The following is an 18,617-nucleotide window of genomic DNA, read 5'->3' on the forward strand; positions in this document are numbered from 1 at the left end:
CTTTTTGGAAACTATGTTCCAGCAATACAAAGTGGCTATCTGTTGTGTTTCTCTCTAACACATACACAGTCCATCAATAAAATCAGTCAATAAAATTGAACTTATGAAAATCTATTGTTTTGATCTTTGTCTTTGCCGTGAACAAAATGTGTTAAAGCTGGAAACTAGAGATGAGCTCAGTGCATTTTGTCTTATGGTTGTTCTTGCTTTATTAGGCTGGTTAATATTGATGCAAAGCATGGACTAGTCTGTAACCAATGCACTAATGTTTCCATAATTATGTAGCATTGTTGGAAGCCGTTGTATTGTATTTTATTAGCAATATGCACCATACAATTATCTTTAAATTTTCTGGATTGATCCAATTTGATTCACTGAGTTGTCTGTTTTCACAAGTTGTTCTTTTACAAATAAGATGGATGAAGCTATTCAGATTCACCTGCTACAGGTTATAATTTACCTATCTCTGTTCACTGTTTTAAACATGACGTCATCACAGCATCGAGATAAGAAGAGACACTACAGGTGAAAACATAGCTTTTTCATGCACTTGCAAATTTTGAGATTTTGAGCAATTTGGCCTCCATCAGACTAGTGGCAAGAAAACACCCAAAATAGACATTTAGGCGTTTATTTTATTTAGATTTCTGCTCTGGAAATGTATGCAAAAAGTGCATATGTAATAAGATAATACACAATTTGCATATTTAAACATACACATTTCTGAAAACTTGTAATACACGAAAAGTCTTAACAATCATCTGGGGATGTTTCATGTGATATCTATTTTATTTTTTTTAATCTATTCACCTATGGTGTCAATTTCTTGTCTAAAAATGTATGGCACTTTACAACACACATCTTTAAAGGCTATTTCCTGATTTTCTTTTTTCTCATAGTCTGAACCAGAAATCTCCACCTCAGTAGCACTTACATACACCAAACTTTGCAGTTTATTCCTACCTAAATTCTGAAGGTTTTTACAAAGGGCTTTGTTCATATATCATTTAAATCCCAATTTATAGAACATTTTATTCCTAAAAACATGGATGCAGCAGCGTTGCTCTCTTATTTATTTATTTATTTATTACTGTATTAAACATTCTCCTTTTATTACCCATAGTGTATTCTATGTGTCTCACTGTTGCTGGTTATTGTTTATTGTCTTTTGCTGTTTAGATCACAAAATTTCGTTGTACTGCCGTGCAGTGACAATTTTGGCATTGAATTGAATTGAACTGAAAGTTTTGATTTTGAGTTTTGATTTTGATATGACTGTTGACAGTATTTTCTGATTTATGGAGAGCTATAAAGAAATATCCCAAATCTCCTGACAAAAAACCCTTTGACTCTTATATGTCAACGAAATGGAACAAGAATTCTGAACCTGGCTTCATCCAGTGTTCAGACTTCTGTTCTGTAAATATGCAGATTAGTACATATTTAAATAGATAATGTCTCCTTTGAATATTCCACTATAAAATTCCAGAAAACTTGTAATACAAAAAAATAACTGTCCTGATGTTAGTAATGAATTAGGGAAATTCGTGATAAAATCTTTTAGTTAATAAGTTAGTTTTTCCCTATTCACCTGCGGTGTCTCCACATTAATTGCACTGTAAATCAGGGCGCAAGAGAGGGATTCACAGGGAAAATCAGACCAACAACATAAAATCTCAGGTGTGCTGGAACAGACACATGTACCTCAGTATTGATGATGAAGACCACTCACTGGGCTGATTGCATCAGCAGGCATGGACCCTATGGTTGTAAGCGGTTTAAAGTTTTGAGCCTAGCTTTGCTAATTGTGTCCAGGCCCTTAAGACTGATCTAATGAGTTCCCATCTGTCCAACTGTGGCTGCGTGGCTCAGACCTTTCTTGCTGATTACTGTACATCTAAAATAGCCTCCAGGTCTAAGGCAATTAGCTCGACAGTGCTATAACTGCTGCCACATCAGCATAGCTCTCTCACACTTGGCAAGCAGGCAGTAAAGCACCTTTGAATATGTTTAATGAGATGTCACTGACACTAGAAACAACGAAAAAGGCAATAGCTGTAGATCATAATGACATAACACAGCCCTGGTGTTTATTATGAGCAACTGAAGTTAATGCCCCTGGATGTCCGTCTGCTGCACAAATCTGTAATTTCATTTAGTGACTCTATTTGGAGTGCCTGTGAACTCCACCTGAGGGAGGAGTTAAGATGAATTAGTCAGCCAAGGGCAAACCCCAAGAAGCTAATTAGTATTAAGGCTAACTGCCTTGGCTGTCTACTAATCAGCTGATTCTCACATGCACTCAAGCCAGACCAGCAACAGAACTGACCCTTTGGCCTGTACGTGCTTGCCAAACATTTCGCTCATGCCTGAAACAGAGATCTATTTGCGGCTGTTGGTGTCGTTGTATCACAAACGTGCTGTGTAAGCATGGGTGTGTGTTGTAAGACTACAGTCGGATGGTGAATATATGCGGGCTTTTGTTGGCAGTTGCACAAAGCTCTTGAGAGTGGAGACGTGTCCAGGCAAGTCGGGGCCAAAGGGAAACAAATATGCTGACCAGAGGGAAGATTGTGCTCGAACAATTTATATTCACACTACACGAAATCTTCACTGTGTTACATTGAAAGGATTTGCAAATCAACAAATGGACATGAATAGTCAAAGGACCCCTCTTACAATGCAGCCCCCGTCCCTAAACACAGAGGATACATATGGTAGGGTGAAAGTAAGCAGCAAAAGGTCCCTATTACCCTGCAGCAGTAAATGCTCCCTGTGAATGTGTAAAACCTTTTTTAAAGGTCCAGTGTGTATGATTTAAGGGGATAGATTGGCAGATAGATGACATACTTCCGTTAGTACACGTCTATGTAGTATACTATGTGCACTATGTACTTATTAGCGTAGTGCTCGAATTTCGACAGGGTAGTGTTATCTCAAACCAAACATGGCTGTTGTGCACTCACCGGAAATGACGACCGCAAATTAGCTAGTTAGCAAACTAGCATTAGCGTTCGCGTTATCGTTGGCAGTACCAAATCATATGTTTCCTTTAGTGCATAATCACCTGATAAATCTGCCATGTTGAAACACCATGTTTCTACAGTAGCCCAGAATGGACAAACCAAACACTGGCTCTAGACAGGGTCATTTGCGTTCTCAAAAATCACTGATTTTTTTTAACATGAAACTGCTTTATTCAGTATTTTTACTGGTATAAATCACCTGATCCGGAGTGCTCGCTCACCTGGTAGATCAGACCCCCCATGTACAAAGGCTGTGTCCTTGTGACAACGTCCACAGGTTTGATTCCAACCCGAGGACCTTTGCTGCATGTCATCCCTCTCTCTCTCCTCCCTCACTCAAAATCAGTCCTGTACAATAAAGGCAAAATGGGAAAAAAGGGAAACATTTAATAAATGCATCACCTAGTCAGTTCATTTTGGAGAGAACGAGACCTTTGTGGATAATTTGGCTTGCAGGAAACACCTCCTAATCGTTTGGATCTTAAGTTATCAGAGGAAAAAGTGAGCACACATTAGCAGGTGCTGGGCTAGTGCCCCATCTGATTAGCTGACAGCTTAGCAGAAACTCTTATTTGTAATGTGAAACTGCTTTATTCAGTGTTTTTTTTTCTTTTACTAGTTTTAATCACCTGGTCTGTTCGTTTTGGAGAGGAAAAGACCTCTACGGTTAATTTGGCTCCAGGTAAAAAATATCCTGAATAATGAAGACTGAGGGAATCCTGACGGGGAGTTCATGCTTGGCACATGGCACTCTGCGATCCTCAGCACTAGATGCCACTAAATCCTACAAAATTCTCTTTTAATATGACATCTCCAAAGTGAGTGTAAAGGCTACTCCTTTGGTGTTTCAATAGGACGTTCATTGAGCCCTTAGCCTGTCCAAAAAGAAATGCTAATAATAATCATATCACTCATAGGGGGGCACCCAAACCCTTGGGCCTGTGGGTCTGTCCCTGTGGGCCAGTTTGGTAATTCAGCCATGTAACCATCCTGACATGCTTGTCAGCTTTTACGAGGTTAACATTTTCAAAGCTCTGCAAATTACTTTTTCTACTCTTGCAATAAAATACAATAACTACTAGCAATTACAAGCGTATCTTTTCACGACAACCCCCACAAGTCTTTTTTTTTTTTTTTTAGCTTTAGCTCAGCCGTAATTAGCTCAACATAAGTAAGATGGCATTATCCCTTTTAAAAAGGTTCACACACTAACAGCCATCTAATGGCTGAGGAGATAAAGAGATGGCAGCAGCATAGGAGGACATAAATACTGTTGAATAAAAGACTCAAGGATCTGATGGCTTAGTGGGCTTACAGTAAGAGACCATGGGAACTAAATGCCCTCGTAGTCAACTGAGAAGCTCCAAGATTAGACTTTGGAAGGGGTGGCAGAGGATGTGACATGTCATGTTGGGCCTTTATTGTTATTGTATTATATTGGTTTCAGACATACTTAAATTAAGGCAATGTTGTGCAATGAAACTGTTGTTTGTAAATGATAGTAATCTCAGGAAATTGCAATGTTTTGGTCACAACAATCACTCATCAGATTGTCCTGACTCACTGCTGTCACCAACTGGTAGGAAAGAAACTTGTTTTAAAAGCAAGATGTCCCATCCACAAATGCAGGCTACAGAATACTGCTTTATGTCTTTAAAGATTTCTATCATAACCTGATTGTCAGACTGAATTCATTTTTGCTCCACTAATAATTTATTTTCATTCCTTCTTGCATTGCTGAACAATTTGGAGATGAAGGCAGCATATCATGGATCTGGATGGCTAACTCCTAACAGGCTTTTAAACCAGGCTTGTACATATGATCTGAAATAACATAAATGAAAAGGAAACTGCAGACTCTCATTTAGAGTCAGCAGCACTCAATGATTCATGAGAAAGCATGCTGTCCTTGACCCAAACGGCGAGAGGAACTGCAGGCTGAAAATATCCTTGCACAGAGACAGTGTCTGACCATGTGGTGATTTGATTCCTCTGAAAGCAATAAAACAGCAATGCTCTTGGCTCTATGTAAACTGAATATATATCCCATAAATGTACATATTGCTAACAATGTTTTGTTGCAACATCAGCATTCATATTCACTGCAGTTCAGCTCAGCTATAAATAGGAGAGAAACAGCAACACTCCTCATATATTCTGCTTTTTAAATGATCTTAATTCACTCATGATGCTGTAATATTAAAGCATTTATTCTATCAAACATCTGTATGTATTTGTATGATATGCTGGTTACAGTTTCTCAGTAAAATGCAGGGACATATCCGGTACTGCATGTCTAGACTGCATGTGTTTCCACATGACTAAAGCTCCTGTCCAGTGGTGGGCTGTCACATTTACAGCCAGCCGGTAACAGCTGGTAACTGAAGGAACTGTAACGCTGTGACTAACTGTATGGTGTCCTGTCATAGCTGAACTTGAGTCATGTTTTTCCGACTTTAACTGTCCGCATGCCACCCGTTTTAAGGATTTTAATTTCGTTCACTACATGGTAAGTCATGGGTGTTGACCACTCACTCATTCACGCTGTTCGGATAAGCACAGGGGTTTTCTCGTTGAGCAAGTCAAGCAGTTAGCTAGCGTTAGCATTGCTTTGCTACTAGCATACACCGGTGCTAGCTCTGAGAAATATGAGTTAGCTTTGTTAGATTTGACAACCGCAAATGTATGTGTACATCTATTTGAAATAAAGGGAAAGTATTGAAACACTGAGGCTAACACGAGGGCAGAAAGTTAGATGACAGCATGTGACAGCTAGCATGCTAACATTAGCGTTGTGTTAATTTGGCAACTGTCATGATGTCGAAATTCTGTTCGGATGTTACATTACACTGTTTGGGTGTCACTGGTGTGTTAAACGTTAACACTTGGTATAACTGCCGTATTTTGACAGGTTTAAACATGTTTAAATATCAACAATATTTGTTAGCGCTTCGGCTAATGTGGGCATACTGACTTCCACAGGCCAAAGACAATCCAGCGGTTTTCCTGATTTTCGAAGCCCCGGTGGAGACTCCGTTCGCGGCTGAAGTGCCTTTCATCCCCCGGCCTCTGTGAACCTGGAAGACCAACGCCGCCTTGTGACAAGCATCCAACATGACAGGTACCAACACCAAACTATTAGAACAATTTACACCTGCACTAAGCCTGTAGACATAATATTACAGCAGTCCAAAAGTTAAATATAGGACACTGCAGAGGAAGTGGACTAAAACTAGATACATGAGCAGCCTAAACCAAACAATAAATCACTGCTGATTGTGAAGTAATGTGAGGGAAGCTTTGCATCCCAGATGTGTGTGTATGATGTGTCTGTTTTGTAGTATAATGTGTGAATTTGCAAAGAAATGACTCACCAGTCATTTTGCCCGTGTTGGCATCTGCTGATGGCCACATTCCTTGAACCTCAAACCCACTGACTGAATGGCTGTCCCACAGTGCCCCTCTCCGCCTGCCTCTCTCCCGGTCTCCCTGGCTCTCTCAGCCAGAGAGAGACTTCGGGTGGATAGTGAGGTCCATTGTGTCAGTGAGATGTTTATTAATGAGAGAGAGGCGCACAGAGAGCAGAGCTGCCATTGAAGGACTAATCGCTAATCTCTTCGTTAATACGGTCAATCTGCCTCTGTACTAACATAAATTACTGAGAAGCCTCAAGACAGGGACTGCGAATTGGTGTTCAGCAGGGACTCTAAGTGAATTTGGGAGTTTGTGTCCGTGTGAAACTCTGCACAGAAGTTGGAGTTGGCTTTTCTGCTCAGGCTTGACTGAGGGAAAGTGTGTGTTTGTGTATGCATGTGTCTAATGTTCATTGCAGCCAAACTTGGGAGTTGTGGATGCATGTGAGTGAGTAAATTTTTTGCATTTAGCTCATCTATCAAGAGTTGTGCTTTTTCTGTCTGTTTTTTTTTTTTTTTGCAAGTATTGCTAGGCTTACTTTTCAGAAGCTTTAAAAAATTGTAACCACAGAATTAGGGATATTTAGTTCACTGCTTGCAGTGTTGCATGCATGTTTTGGCTTTGATTAGGAGGATTTCAGCGTCTATGAAAGGAGTAGTGTGTGTCTGAGTGTGTGTGTGTGTGGTTGCCTGTCATGCCCTTGCCTGCGCCTGATGTCCCGGCCTCTCAGAGGCTGGCACTGGACTGTCGTACCCTTCTGGACCATCGCGTTGGCAAGGGTAAGTGACAACACCACCTCCTCTGTTCTCGCTCTGGCTCCTTCTCTGTCTCTGAGTCGCACGAACAGAGAATTATTTCACTGAAAAGTTTCCTCCGTATGGTTCAAAGGATATTAATGCTGGGGTTTCAATTGCTCTGAACCGCCTCCTGTCCCATAAAACTGATGCAGCTTATTTTGTAGTTATAGAGGGTACTTGAGCACTTGACTATACCAACATCAGTGGGAACACTTGCTGTGATTGGTACTTGGCACAGGTTGCTGTTAAACAGTGTTGACTGATTACAGGGGAGTTTGATTGATAAAATCTTAGCTAGTAAATGCTCTCAGTTGGATAAGAGGAATGTTTGTTCTTCCACCAGAAAGAGATGCTTAAAGCTCCACAGGGAGTATTCCTGATTAGCAACCAGCATTTCTGGCATGCGGCAGCGAGGAAAACAAAGCTTGATTGTAAATGATTATGATCATGGATGTATAGAGAGATCTGGGCAGTGAGGTGGGCCCCCGTTCATTCCTGTGAAAGTTGCTCAGTGGCGCATGAAGCCAAAGAAGTTAGACTTCTGCAGTATGCACTTATCTGGATCCTCTGCAATGTGGGGATCACAGAGCAAGCGTCTTTTGTAGGGTTGGGTACCGTTCATAATTGAACCGATACGGTTCATTTTATTGAGAACATTTAGGAACAGTGCTGCATGTTAACTATTGTACATTTTTTTTGTCGCCATTGTTGCTGAGTCTGAGGTGCGAGTCATGCGCTCTCGCTCCGCCTCCACCTCAAGTACCGAAATTTGGCACCGATTCATTTTAAGTGAATCGGTACTCAGTAGTACCAACGTGAATCGGTACCAAGTACAAAAAGTACCGAGTTACGGTACCCAACCCTAGTCTTTTGAGATTTCTGACAGGCGAGCAGCTAGCTTCCGGTTTAGCGCTCCACTAACTTGAATAAAGACAGAGAAAAAATACATTGCTCTCCATTGATTTTGTAATGAGTGAAGCCTCTTGTCATTTATGTCTCCTAGCAAACTGCCTAAAAGCTGCTTTGTGAAGGGACACATTATCAACACGCTAATGAATCTATAACTTTTATAACTACTTTTACAAGCTGCCAAACGCAACTGAGCTTTTAAGCAATTAGACGTGAGGCATCGACAGGAGGATATAGGAAAACTGGGGGATCCTGACACTCACTATGCCCACATGCAGCTAATTTGGTCTGGAAAACCGCAGAGGTTAAAGCTAATTAAGCTATGTGATGCCTGGTTTTGGTCTTTGTCAGCTTAAATTCTGATCTTACTGGGTGATTTGATTAAATAGTTTTATCCAAGTATTTAACTTCTGCCCATTAAGTGGGACCATTTCTCCAAGATAAGCAAGGTAAGGATAGGAGACAGTGAGATAGACGGACAATAATGAGTTTGTCAATGTAACTCTTCCTCTCCGATAGACATAAGGTGCTGAAATAATTCTTTGTCATGCTGATATCTAATGTTTTTGGCTAGCTACAGGCATTTTGTTAGCATTTCAGCCCTTGGTTGCCTATTTTGGCACCGATAGTGCCAACACCGATTGTGTTGTGCTCTGTCTCTATGGGAATAAAAGAATTTTATTTTGCAGCTCTTCTAAACTTTAGAAATGCTGTTGGACTGAATAGATGAAATCTGTATTGTTCTATATTGTTCCTGGGGGCTTGATTATGATTCAAGCGGAGTATTATTGCACAAGACCCCTGACATTCACAGTGAGTGAAGAGATTAATTTCTTCTGGAGGAGTTAAATAAAGTATCATATATACACCTTCTCCAAGCTGCAGTGAAATGCAGTAGATGATAGTATCATACCGCATAAGGATGCAGTATAAAGAGAAACAGCCATGTTTGAATCTTTTGTGTTTGTTATTAGCTGCTCCTGAGAACAATTTTGCCACCATCCTTAATTCATCGAACCATTCCTGATGCAGCCCACTCTCTTCTAATTGTTCAATCAGTGACAGCTGAGCACCTTTGGTAATTGCACAACCACACTTTTTTAATGGATGTTAGTGTTCTTACACCATATAAGCTCTTCTCCAAAACCTCTTTTAAATGCTGATAGTGAGTCGTAGAAATTTCAAGCAATGCTATCTATGGACTGATGTTTGGAATAAAGGAAAATATGTGCACCAAACAGGTTGAGTGGACATGCATTTTGTTCCAAGGGCTTGCTTATGCTTCTACAATGGCACTGCAGCGGCATCAGGTTTATGGTTTCACTGCAGTTTTGTGCATTAGAGCCAATTATGTGTAAACATTATGTCTGGTTAATGCGTTCCACAGAAGCATCGATTTGGAAATTTTGCTTTTGCCTTGCATCCATTTGCAGGTTCTGTCTTGAGTGAGCCAGCTGTACGGCATATATGCACTATACTTTGGAAAATAAAACCTGGAAAAGAGCCAGTAAATAGTGACATCCTGAAAAGGATAATATTTCACTGTTTTGCATAAAAAAATGCAAATACTAGTAAACATGGTTATATAATCACACAGATGTTTTGGTGTTAAGCTAGAACATGGAAGGAAATGTGGTTAAAAAAAGTTGCATACACATGGAAAACTGAAAGTAAAGCAGAGGCACGAGAAGATTAATGATGGAGAAGAGGGGACGAGTGTTGCTGGCAGGGGGTGGAGAGAAGGAGAGAAGGAGAGAAGGAGATTGCGTGGGTGGGAGGTCTTCTCCCGTTCAATCCCTGTGGTGCACATTTCTTCCTTATTCTCTCCCCAACCTGCCCCTTTTCTCTGTTTCTGTCTGTGCAAGTGTGAAAAATGATTAGAGGTGAGGTGGGTGTGTTTTGTGTGTGCACTTGCATGTGAAATCCGCACTACCCCCTTCAGAAGGAGCGCTGTTGCGGAAGACAAACGGGAAAATCCAAGGTCATCACGGCACGCTTCTCTCTGACGTTGCCTTTCAGCCCCCTTTTGTGCGCGTGTGTGTGCATGCCTGTGTGTGTGTGTGTGTCTGCATGGCAGGGAGAGAGTGTGTCTGTGTGTGTGTGTGTGTGTAATTCAGCGCATCGAGCCAGGCTCTGCACCAATCACGGTGCGCATTTTAGCTCCAAGCACACGTGCAGGCAGTAATACCAGAGTGAGCGGTGCGTGTGTGTGTTTGTGTGCGTTTCCAGTGCCTCCTGGCACAGCGGTGTGTCCGTATGAGCGACTGAAGCTGCATTAAGAAAACATAAGCATCTGTAGTGAGAGACTCCAACATCACGATCGATGTACGGTAAGAAAAACAATCACTCTTCCATTGTGTATGTGTGTGTGTGTGATGTCTAGGCTGTGTAAGCATGTGAGTAATGTGAAGCATCCAGCGTTCAGCCAGTTTTCCTACATTCTTTAAACATGTTTCCTGTTGTGATATACTGCAGCTGTCACTACAGTGTAACGTCTCCTAAAAGCTTATTATGGGATTTTGGACTCTTATGAGGATACTGCTTTATTAAATTACAGTATCAGCTTAGAAGAAGGCACCGCTTTGAAGATGTTTATTTTTGGTAATGGATACTTTTCACGCGTTGTTTCCTTCTATTATATCTAAGCCGGTAACATTGTGTTCTCTACACTTGTAACATATTCAGCAAACTGTTGCAGTTGTCAGTATGATAGACTGTGAGATATTGTCAAGCTTACACTATAGAGGTTTGATTTTCTTGTTGTCTTTGAATTGTATTCAGTATTTAAGGTTGCACATTTTAAAGTCGTGCTTCCTTGTTGGTTAAAAGTTTAAATTTGTGGCACTTTTCTGTAAAACTTTGTGAGAAAATGCTCTTGGTGTTAGCGTTTACTGTCGCTCTGGTCTTACTGGGACACGTTGATATATGGGTCATTGATTAGCACTAATTAAAAATGTAGTCAGCTTTGCTTTGCAGACTATTGATGGAAAAAAGGCTTCGGCTAGTGGGCTAATGAATTATCAACACACACAGACTGGCAGCGCACACTGGAAGAACAAGCTCAGCGAGGCTTCACTGTGCAGCGCACGGTTGAGCTACTGTATGGAAATGGTGCTCTCTGGGTTTGAGTCCCTCATAGCCCAGTTCGGCGCCTGTTTGACTGTGATTCATAGTGTGTCGGATTGGCCTTGTGTCATGAGGATTTGTTGGCAGCCGGGTCGTACATCAGTATGTTGGTCGCATTATACCAGCCATGTTCGCTTCCACCCACACTGGATCGAATGTGTACTTTGAATCTCACTTACATGGATTTATGTCTTTAAAAAAAGGGGATATGCTGTATATGCTTCTGCAAAGTGTGCACCCAGTGTGCATGCGTGTCTGTAGCCTGGAGATACATTCTCAATGGCTCGTCGTGACAGAGAGAAGGGGTGTTGTGGTTATGTATGCACCACATTTGAGTAGCTGTCATTCTCTGCATGCCTTAGTGACAGAAATCCACATTTCTCCCTCTTTGTCACGCTCTCCCTAATGCTATCAGCCCCTTCTCCACGATACTCACCTCCTCTTCTCAGCTGCTTTACAGCTCTCCCAAACTCATTGAGCGACAGTTTATGTGCATACTGGTCTCATTATCCATTATTTGCCCACTCTCTTGTCTTGTTCTCTCTGCGTATTTGTGGATTTTGGCGTGTGTTTGCATTTTACTGTGCGAAGCTACTGTTTAAGGATGTTTCGTCCATTTTTGTTTGCTGATGTAAAAATAGCAGGACTTGGTCTCTCTCCCCCCTCCCTCTTATGTAATAACACCCCTAAAGGGCAGCATGCTTTGTAACCATCACCATGAAGTGTCATGTATTATGCACAGGTATATATATACAGCATGTAGGTGGTTACAGAGTGTTTGCTTCTGTCTGTTTGTATATGTGCTTGTGTGTCTGCTCCGTAAAACCAGTGCTTTGCATGACCCCAGGTGAAGGTGAGGTCTAAGTGTGTATTGACGGTTCTGTCTCTCCCTCTCATTCAAACACAACTGCACAAATACACACACAAAAACTTTCACACACACACACAGATCCAGAGTGTGTTTGATATTCTCCTCGCAGGACTATATTTACTCTCGCTTGTCAGCCACGTGACTTTGGGCACAACAGAGCAGCTTCGGGACAGCAGGTGCAGATGCGATACTGCAAGATGTGCCGGGCTACTTGTCACACACTACCTTCTGTGTGAGCGTGTGTGTTTTGGTAATTAGTTTGACTATGATATTCCTCTAGATTAATTCCTCTTGTCTCATGCACAAACTGGTTTGTGGTGTGTTAATTGTCCAGTGCTGATATGTGCGACCCACAGACCAGCACACCTAGTAGCACTTGACCATGTTTGTGTACATGTGTGTGTGGGATTCTTTTCATATATTATCATGCACAAACATGTCTGGAGTTGTGTATTTTTTTGTTTGGCTTTATTTTTCTCACTTCAGCATGCAGTTTTTTCTCCCCTCTCTCCATCTCGCTCTCACCCTAATGTGGAAATGTTAAGCTGACATCCTGGGGGAAATGGAGAGTGTAATCTGTTAATGTACCAGCCCATTGTTCTGGGGATAAAAATAGCATTGTGATTGGCTGGCTCCTTGCTGTGCTGATTTGAGGAGTGGAGACCCCCCTCACATGTACACACATGATGCTCATATAAATTAATTTTGCATGGATGTGAAGCTTAGCATCCAGTGAGTGAAACAAGGTAGAGACACCACACAGGCCAAAGTTCCCCAAGTCTGGTGCACCAATCTGCAGAGATGTCCGCCTTCTCTTAATTGTCTTGTCCTGTCTATCAACAACTAGTAATTCATTGTTCCCTGCTCCTCACTGTGTGTGTGTGGGTTTTAATGTGGAGCTGCTCGGTGTCCAGCCCCTAAATGTGTTGTCAGCTTGCCATGCAGAGTGGGTGGATGTCGTGAGACCCCCCTGTCTGTGTGTGCTGTTCACCACTGTCATCCAAATTCTTGTCCACCCACCTCGGTGATCTCTTTTAGCTTTTTCCACACTAACCCACCATTATTTATCAACACCAGAAACACTTGACAACTCTATTTTTGTACGCAAACTCAACACAACTCTGAAGCTATACATTATTCTGTTGAAGCGGCAGGTTTTCAAAAGAAGCCTGGTATTAGAGCATGTTTTGAAGTCCCAAGAACACTGGGCCTCTTTCACAAGCTGTTCTCAAGAAGTATTCCATCTTAAAACCCACGTACGCAGTCTTTGCGAAGATTCTGACATTCACCAGTGTTCTTTTATTTTGAATTTTCCTTCTTAGGCAAAAACAGAATATCTTCGCACACTAAATAGCAGTCGTACATTTGAGCGCTGATGTGTTTGTGCAAAATAATAGGCTATTGCATTTTCCTCAATTCTGCAGTTGTATAATGTTATAGTGTTTAAATTACAGTTATATTTTTAATATTTATCATATTTTTTGGTGATTATTTGCATTATTTTACAAATCATTATGGTCTTTTAAAATAAACACTACAATAACAAATCAGTTCACATCAGTTATGTTAATGGGAATAATGCCATTTAATTATTAGTGACTGATTGTCATGTAAGTAAACATCACCGGTTCTGGCAGCGTTCTGATTAAGTTATAAATAACATATAGAAACACTGCATGAAATAGTCCACCTTTCACCTCCCCTGCTTCTCTCTAGCCCCTTTTCCACTGCACAAAAAAACTGCTCACTCCTGCTAACATCTGGCTTTTTAATTCAGTGGGAAAGGTTACAATCGGCATTCACACCCAGGTCAAATAACTCTGCAGTAGTCACGGGTATTTATCGGCTCTGGCTCCAATTGGCGTTGATGGAAATGTAACACCTGATGATAATTTTTGCTCCTTTACCCAGGAGATGCAATGTCACCCCTCCTCAAAAACCCTCCATCACTGGCCAAGTAGCGCTCAGACATCAATCCAAATTACTTTGCTCCGTGTTGAAAGAGTGACTTAATAAGTAAAGATACATAAAGCAGTAACCACCATTACATTTTTACTGACCTCTATGCTACTTTTTTACTGGTTACTAACCTGTCAGTTACGTCAAATGTGACACACCAGTGGAAAAAAACAGAAAGGCGTGCTTGTCTGCAGCAAAACCATGTGCACAACTCTACTGGCAATGGGAAAGGAGTCTATAGCCTGTTTTTAGTGGGTTTACCTCTGTTCAAACAAACCTGCATACAAATGCTAATTTTGGTGGATTTGGGGTATCTGCCTCCCTCTCAAACACACATATGCACACCTTCGAGTCTTGGCAAATGTGCTACTATAGTGCATAAAGTGTATGAGTTGGGTGGTTGATTAACACGGATTTTTAGCATCCTGTGCATCTTTTGTGCTGTTTTATATCCGCTACACATCCACCAGTACCTCCACTTCAGAACTATAGAAGCTTGTTTTTCTGCTCCATCCTCTTTACACTTTCATTTGGGCAATCTTGACTTAATTCTCTCAACTTTTCCTCTTCTTCTGATTCTTTGTCTTCTTCATTTTCTGTGTGTGCATACAGACCTGCAGACTCAAGCCCTTTTATGGGGATTGGTGAGGTGTTTACCTTTGCTAATTAGGATTAACCTGCACACGTCTTCAACTTACATGACAGTGGGATTTATTGTTGTAGGAACAGAGTTGCAAACAATCCCGCGGTGTAAGAACACATCACAAATTTGACATAGACCTTTTCTTAGGACATTTCTTGAGAACTTCAATTTGAGAAAAAACTAAGGAAGATATTGGTGAATGAAGCCAATCGGGAGCAGAATATGTTAATGTTTAAAATGATTAAAGTCGCATTTTAGAGCTGAAGCAATTTAAAGACTTGTCAATTGGAATTTAGATCATCTATTAGCTGTTGAAGTCATGTATTAAGCAAAAATTATTTTAAAAAGACTGTGTTGAGCTTCTCAAATTATATTATTTGCTGCCTTTTCTCCTTTTCATATTATTTAAAATGAATGATTTGAGGTTTTGGACTGTTGTTGAAACATTACATGCATTTAAAGATGTCCTTTTGAGCTCTTACATTTTTTAAACTTAAGAATAAATCAGTTTAGATTAATTGGTAGTGGAAATAATCGTTAGTTGCAGACAGTTAGTTGCAGCATTTGTTGTTATAGTGACCAGTATGTGTTGCGATCTACTTTGAGCGACCTAAACATAGCAGCTTTTAATCAAGCCTCTGAAAATGCATTTACGACTTTTCTGCTTTAAGATGAATTGGCTTTTGCCTTAAAAAACTTAGTCAAACTTTATATGAACACTGAGTGCAGTTGGCCTACCAGCTGACCTAAAAAATCATGGCAGCAACTTCAAAGTCACACAAAAAAGTACCTATGAATAGAACTTGCTTATAACCAATTGTAATGGAAAATGCAGATGCTTGCAGTGCACCACAGGAGTGGAAATAACATGTAAATTGCTACACCCACTGAGCTGTTAAAATTACTGTGGATTTCTGGCACGGTAGCGCTACTGTTTTCCCAGTGCAAAGAAAAAGCAAACAACAGAACTTCTCCCATGCGTTCTCTTTGGTCCTTCCAAAAATCTCTTCTCTCTACTGCTGACAGAGAGGACAGGACAGATTTGTGCCGGACAGAGAAGATGCAATAAGTAGCACTAATCTGTGACTCATTCGGTGCATCACAATCCACCTCCCCCATCACACTTCCATCTTTTTCCTCTTTAGCTGCCTGTGTCTCTGTCACTCTTTGTCCTCCACCCTTTCCTTTTTACTCTTGGGACCCGCTGCATTTTCATTAATTCATCAGCGACTCCTACACTCAGGCCCCGGGCCAATACAGCAAGGATGAGACAAGGTGGTTGGTGGTAGAGGGAGGTTGGGTGGATGCAGGAGGAAGGGACAGAAGGAGGGTGGACAGGAGGGAAGGAGGGATGCACCGGCCTCATTAGTGTTTGAAGTGATGGAGGAGAGAGGAGCGGCACTATGAATAGACATGCTGCTTTCAGAGATAAGCCTGAGCACCAGCAGAGCTCCTGCTGCGGAGTTCAGCTGAACTTTTAGAGTGCAGAAGCCTTGAAACAGAGGGGCTTTTAAGTGGTTAAGACGCTAAAGATGCCTTTTACTCTACTGAAATGCTTTTCAAGGACATCCTGCCTGTGCTGACTGCCCTCCTCCCAGGTGTAGGTCATTGATAACATGGCAGAAGGCTAGTGAATGCAGGAATGTTGCCCAGAGGAGGAGCATTGTTGGGGCGGCTGTGGCTCAGAGGGTAGTAGTCGACTAATCACAGGGGCTGGTGGCTGTGTCCTCAGCTCCTTCTGTCCACATGTGAAGTGTTTTTGGGCAAGACACTGAACCCCAAATTGCCCCCAGTAGTCAGGCCAGAGTGCTGCTATCAGTGTAGCCTTTCACACATAGATCGCACTACAGGGCTGCTGCGGAGTCCCTTTATGCTGCCCCTGCAGCCCATGATCTCGTCCTGCTGGCTGTCCCTTTTACATAGACATTGTTTCAGCAGTGTTACCACTCCCGACTCTGTCCCCAAATTCTGCGATTGTACCTTTAATACAGAACGGCCAGGCAGCATAACAGCGTGAAATTCCAGCCTTGAAGAAGAGTAGCCCTTTATACACAAAGATTGTGCTATAGGGCTGCAACAAAGTCCCTTCCTTATGCTGCCTTTGCATTTTTACACAGCACTAAACAAAAGCAGCATCATTGCTGAATCAAAAGAGGCATGATGGCCACAACATGTAACAACAGAGTCGGCCTCTAGTGTGACATTTAACATATGCATCGGCAGCGCTTCATAAACAATAACAATGGCGTAATATGGCAGTTACAATCATTTACCATGGCAGCTAATCTTGTACCCCCAAAGTGTGAGAAAATCCTCGACCTAATTAGAGGTACCCACACCTTAATTTATTTGTGGCGATCCTGCCATGATTAAAACATTTGCTGCTACAAATAGGTTTTGTATACTTGGAGCTGGACTGTTCATTCGGAGTGCTGTTGGAATATATACAAATAAACGATTAGGTTTTTGTGGCACCGCGTTCTCAGATCGCACTCGTGGAAGAGACGGAGCAGCTACACACTCATTAAACTTCTTGTCATCGGTTCACACCAGACACAAACTGTACCACGGTTCAGTTTAATCTGGACGGAGACCACCTCTTTTCATTGGACCACGATTCGGCTGTTTGGTCGGGACCATGATCTGGGAGGTTTCACACCTGTGATTTTGGTTTGGATCAAACTGATATGTTAGGACCAAACGTGATAGGTGTGAAAGGGTCTTTAGTTGCAGCTCTTATTTAATTGTTTTTTGTGCCGGGCTTTGCACTGCAAGGGCCTGGAAATATTAAATGTGTTTGTGGCTGTTCTTCATCCTTAATACTTTAATTTTACTCTGTATGGTGGTTGTATATCATATTGAAATGAACTGTACTGAACAGGAAACTTGATGGTGTTGTAGCAGGACTCAGCTCATCCATTTTCACTGGTGAGTCAGGCACGTGGCAGCTTATTGCCTCCATCATCTGTGTGAAATGAGCACAGTTGGTCCGTTTTATATTGAGAAAATGAATTTTGTGATTTTGAGGACGTGGTGCAGCACCAGTTGACAGCTGGTTTGGGCAATTCAAATCTCTGTAGGAGGCTCGGTGTCTCATAGTGTAAACAGTGTTGATCACAAGGCTTGTTGCTGGCTGATATGGTTGGTTGAAGAGTTCTTATAAATATCTTGTGGTGCACTGAAAGATGACATGTGTGGTCTTGGGGGGGATTAGACTACTGTCTGTTGGATAAAACACACCGTGAGGCAAAGGGAGGCTATTGGACAGCTAGCAATTTTGTCAGCGTCTGGTCAGTATGCTCTCAGAATGGGGTTTTAGTGCCACATCAGCAAAATTAAATCTGTGTAACAGCAAAGTAAAATGATAAATCATGGAACATTTTCCTTTGGGACAATAGGAGGAAGGAAACTGATGTGAGTAGGAAGAGAGGCAGGAAGAAAAGCTGTTTCTTTGCAGATTGCTAAGCTTTTGTCTAACACACCCTCTGTCTCTCTTTGAAGCTATCAAACCATTCATTAAACTTGACTGCACTGCTGACAGCATAATGACCTACTTTGTGTCATTAGCTTTTATGACTCCTAAACATATATATCTATATCCTTGTTTGGTGTAAGCAGAAAGATAACAGTTGTTATGCAGAGCTGCGTGAAGGGTTAAATGATGCATTTGGGGTTTTTAGAGGTTATCTCTTTTTTTCTCCTTCGTTCTCCCAGGGTCCCCTTATGACTCACCACTGCTGAATTCCTTCAGCCAATCAAAATCCAGCTCTCTCTTTGCTGCCTGACTTGCCTTTCTCCTAAATGCAAAGTCAGAATAATCACTCTTCAGTGTGTTGCACTTCTCTTCAAGGCTGTCTTGATTGCATCGAGAG

General features: G+C 41.6%; 1 protein-coding gene across 1 annotated transcript in view; it reads left to right on the top strand.

Annotated features, from left to right (window-relative positions):
* Window positions 1-5,349: 5,349 nt before the first annotated feature.
* Window positions 5,350-18,617, top strand: part of LOC126398709 (protein EFR3 homolog B) — a 53,273-nt gene continuing 40,005 nt past the window's right edge. Inside the window, exons 1-2 of the mRNA XM_050058261.1 lie at window positions 5,350-5,535; window positions 6,009-6,147. Coding sequence (XP_049914218.1) covers window positions 6,141-6,147 — 7 coding nt within the window. The 5' untranslated portion in view covers window positions 5,350-5,535; window positions 6,009-6,140. The remainder of the gene's footprint in view (window positions 5,536-6,008; window positions 6,148-18,617) is intronic.

The sequence above is a fragment of the Epinephelus moara genome, chromosome 12 (assembly GCF_006386435.1).
Source record: "Epinephelus moara isolate mb chromosome 12, YSFRI_EMoa_1.0, whole genome shotgun sequence".
NCBI classification, from domain to species: domain Eukaryota; kingdom Metazoa; phylum Chordata; class Actinopteri; order Perciformes; family Serranidae; genus Epinephelus; species Epinephelus moara.